At 46.4% G+C, this 401-nt stretch overlaps 1 protein-coding gene across 1 annotated transcript; it reads right to left on the reverse strand.

Moving 5' to 3' along the window:
* Window positions 1-28: 28 nt before the first annotated feature.
* LOC106012287 (cyclin-A3-3) lies at window positions 29-134 on the reverse strand (the record flags this gene model as incomplete). The annotated part of the gene is given in 1 exon segment (XM_013084755.2): window positions 29-134. A coding segment is annotated over 1 exon segment (106 nt), but the record flags the coding sequence as incomplete, so codon positions are not given.
* Window positions 135-401: the final 267 nt, after the last annotated feature.

Raw genomic sequence — 401 nt, forward strand, 5'->3', positions numbered from 1 at the left:
CCCACCCCTGAGCCCCACAGTGTAATACCTGGCCAGATAGAGAGCACTTGCGGCCTTGAGGGAGGGCAGGACGGGAACCATGGCAACAGCGGTGATGGTCAGGTCAAGGATGTAGCGCGCCAGGTGATCCACCTAGAAACAGACAAAAATAATTATTTAAATGATTTCTGGCACTGCTAGATCAACCTTCTCTTCTGTTGTTGTTTTTGGGGATGCTTTTTTTCTCCTATCGACCCAGTAACGGCTATTTAGCGCAAGGAAATAGGAAGGCAGATAAACAGAAATATCAAACAGGGAGAAAAGGAGTAAGGGCTGCCAGGGGTTTTGGCCCGGGAAATGTTCAGAATCGCTTAACATGCTCTAAAAGAAAAACAAATGTATATTTCACCATTGCTATCCTG

The sequence above is a fragment of the Aplysia californica genome, unplaced genomic scaffold (assembly GCF_000002075.1).
Source record: "Aplysia californica isolate F4 #8 unplaced genomic scaffold, AplCal3.0 scaffold00315, whole genome shotgun sequence".
NCBI lineage: Eukaryota > Metazoa > Mollusca > Gastropoda > Aplysiida > Aplysiidae > Aplysia > Aplysia californica.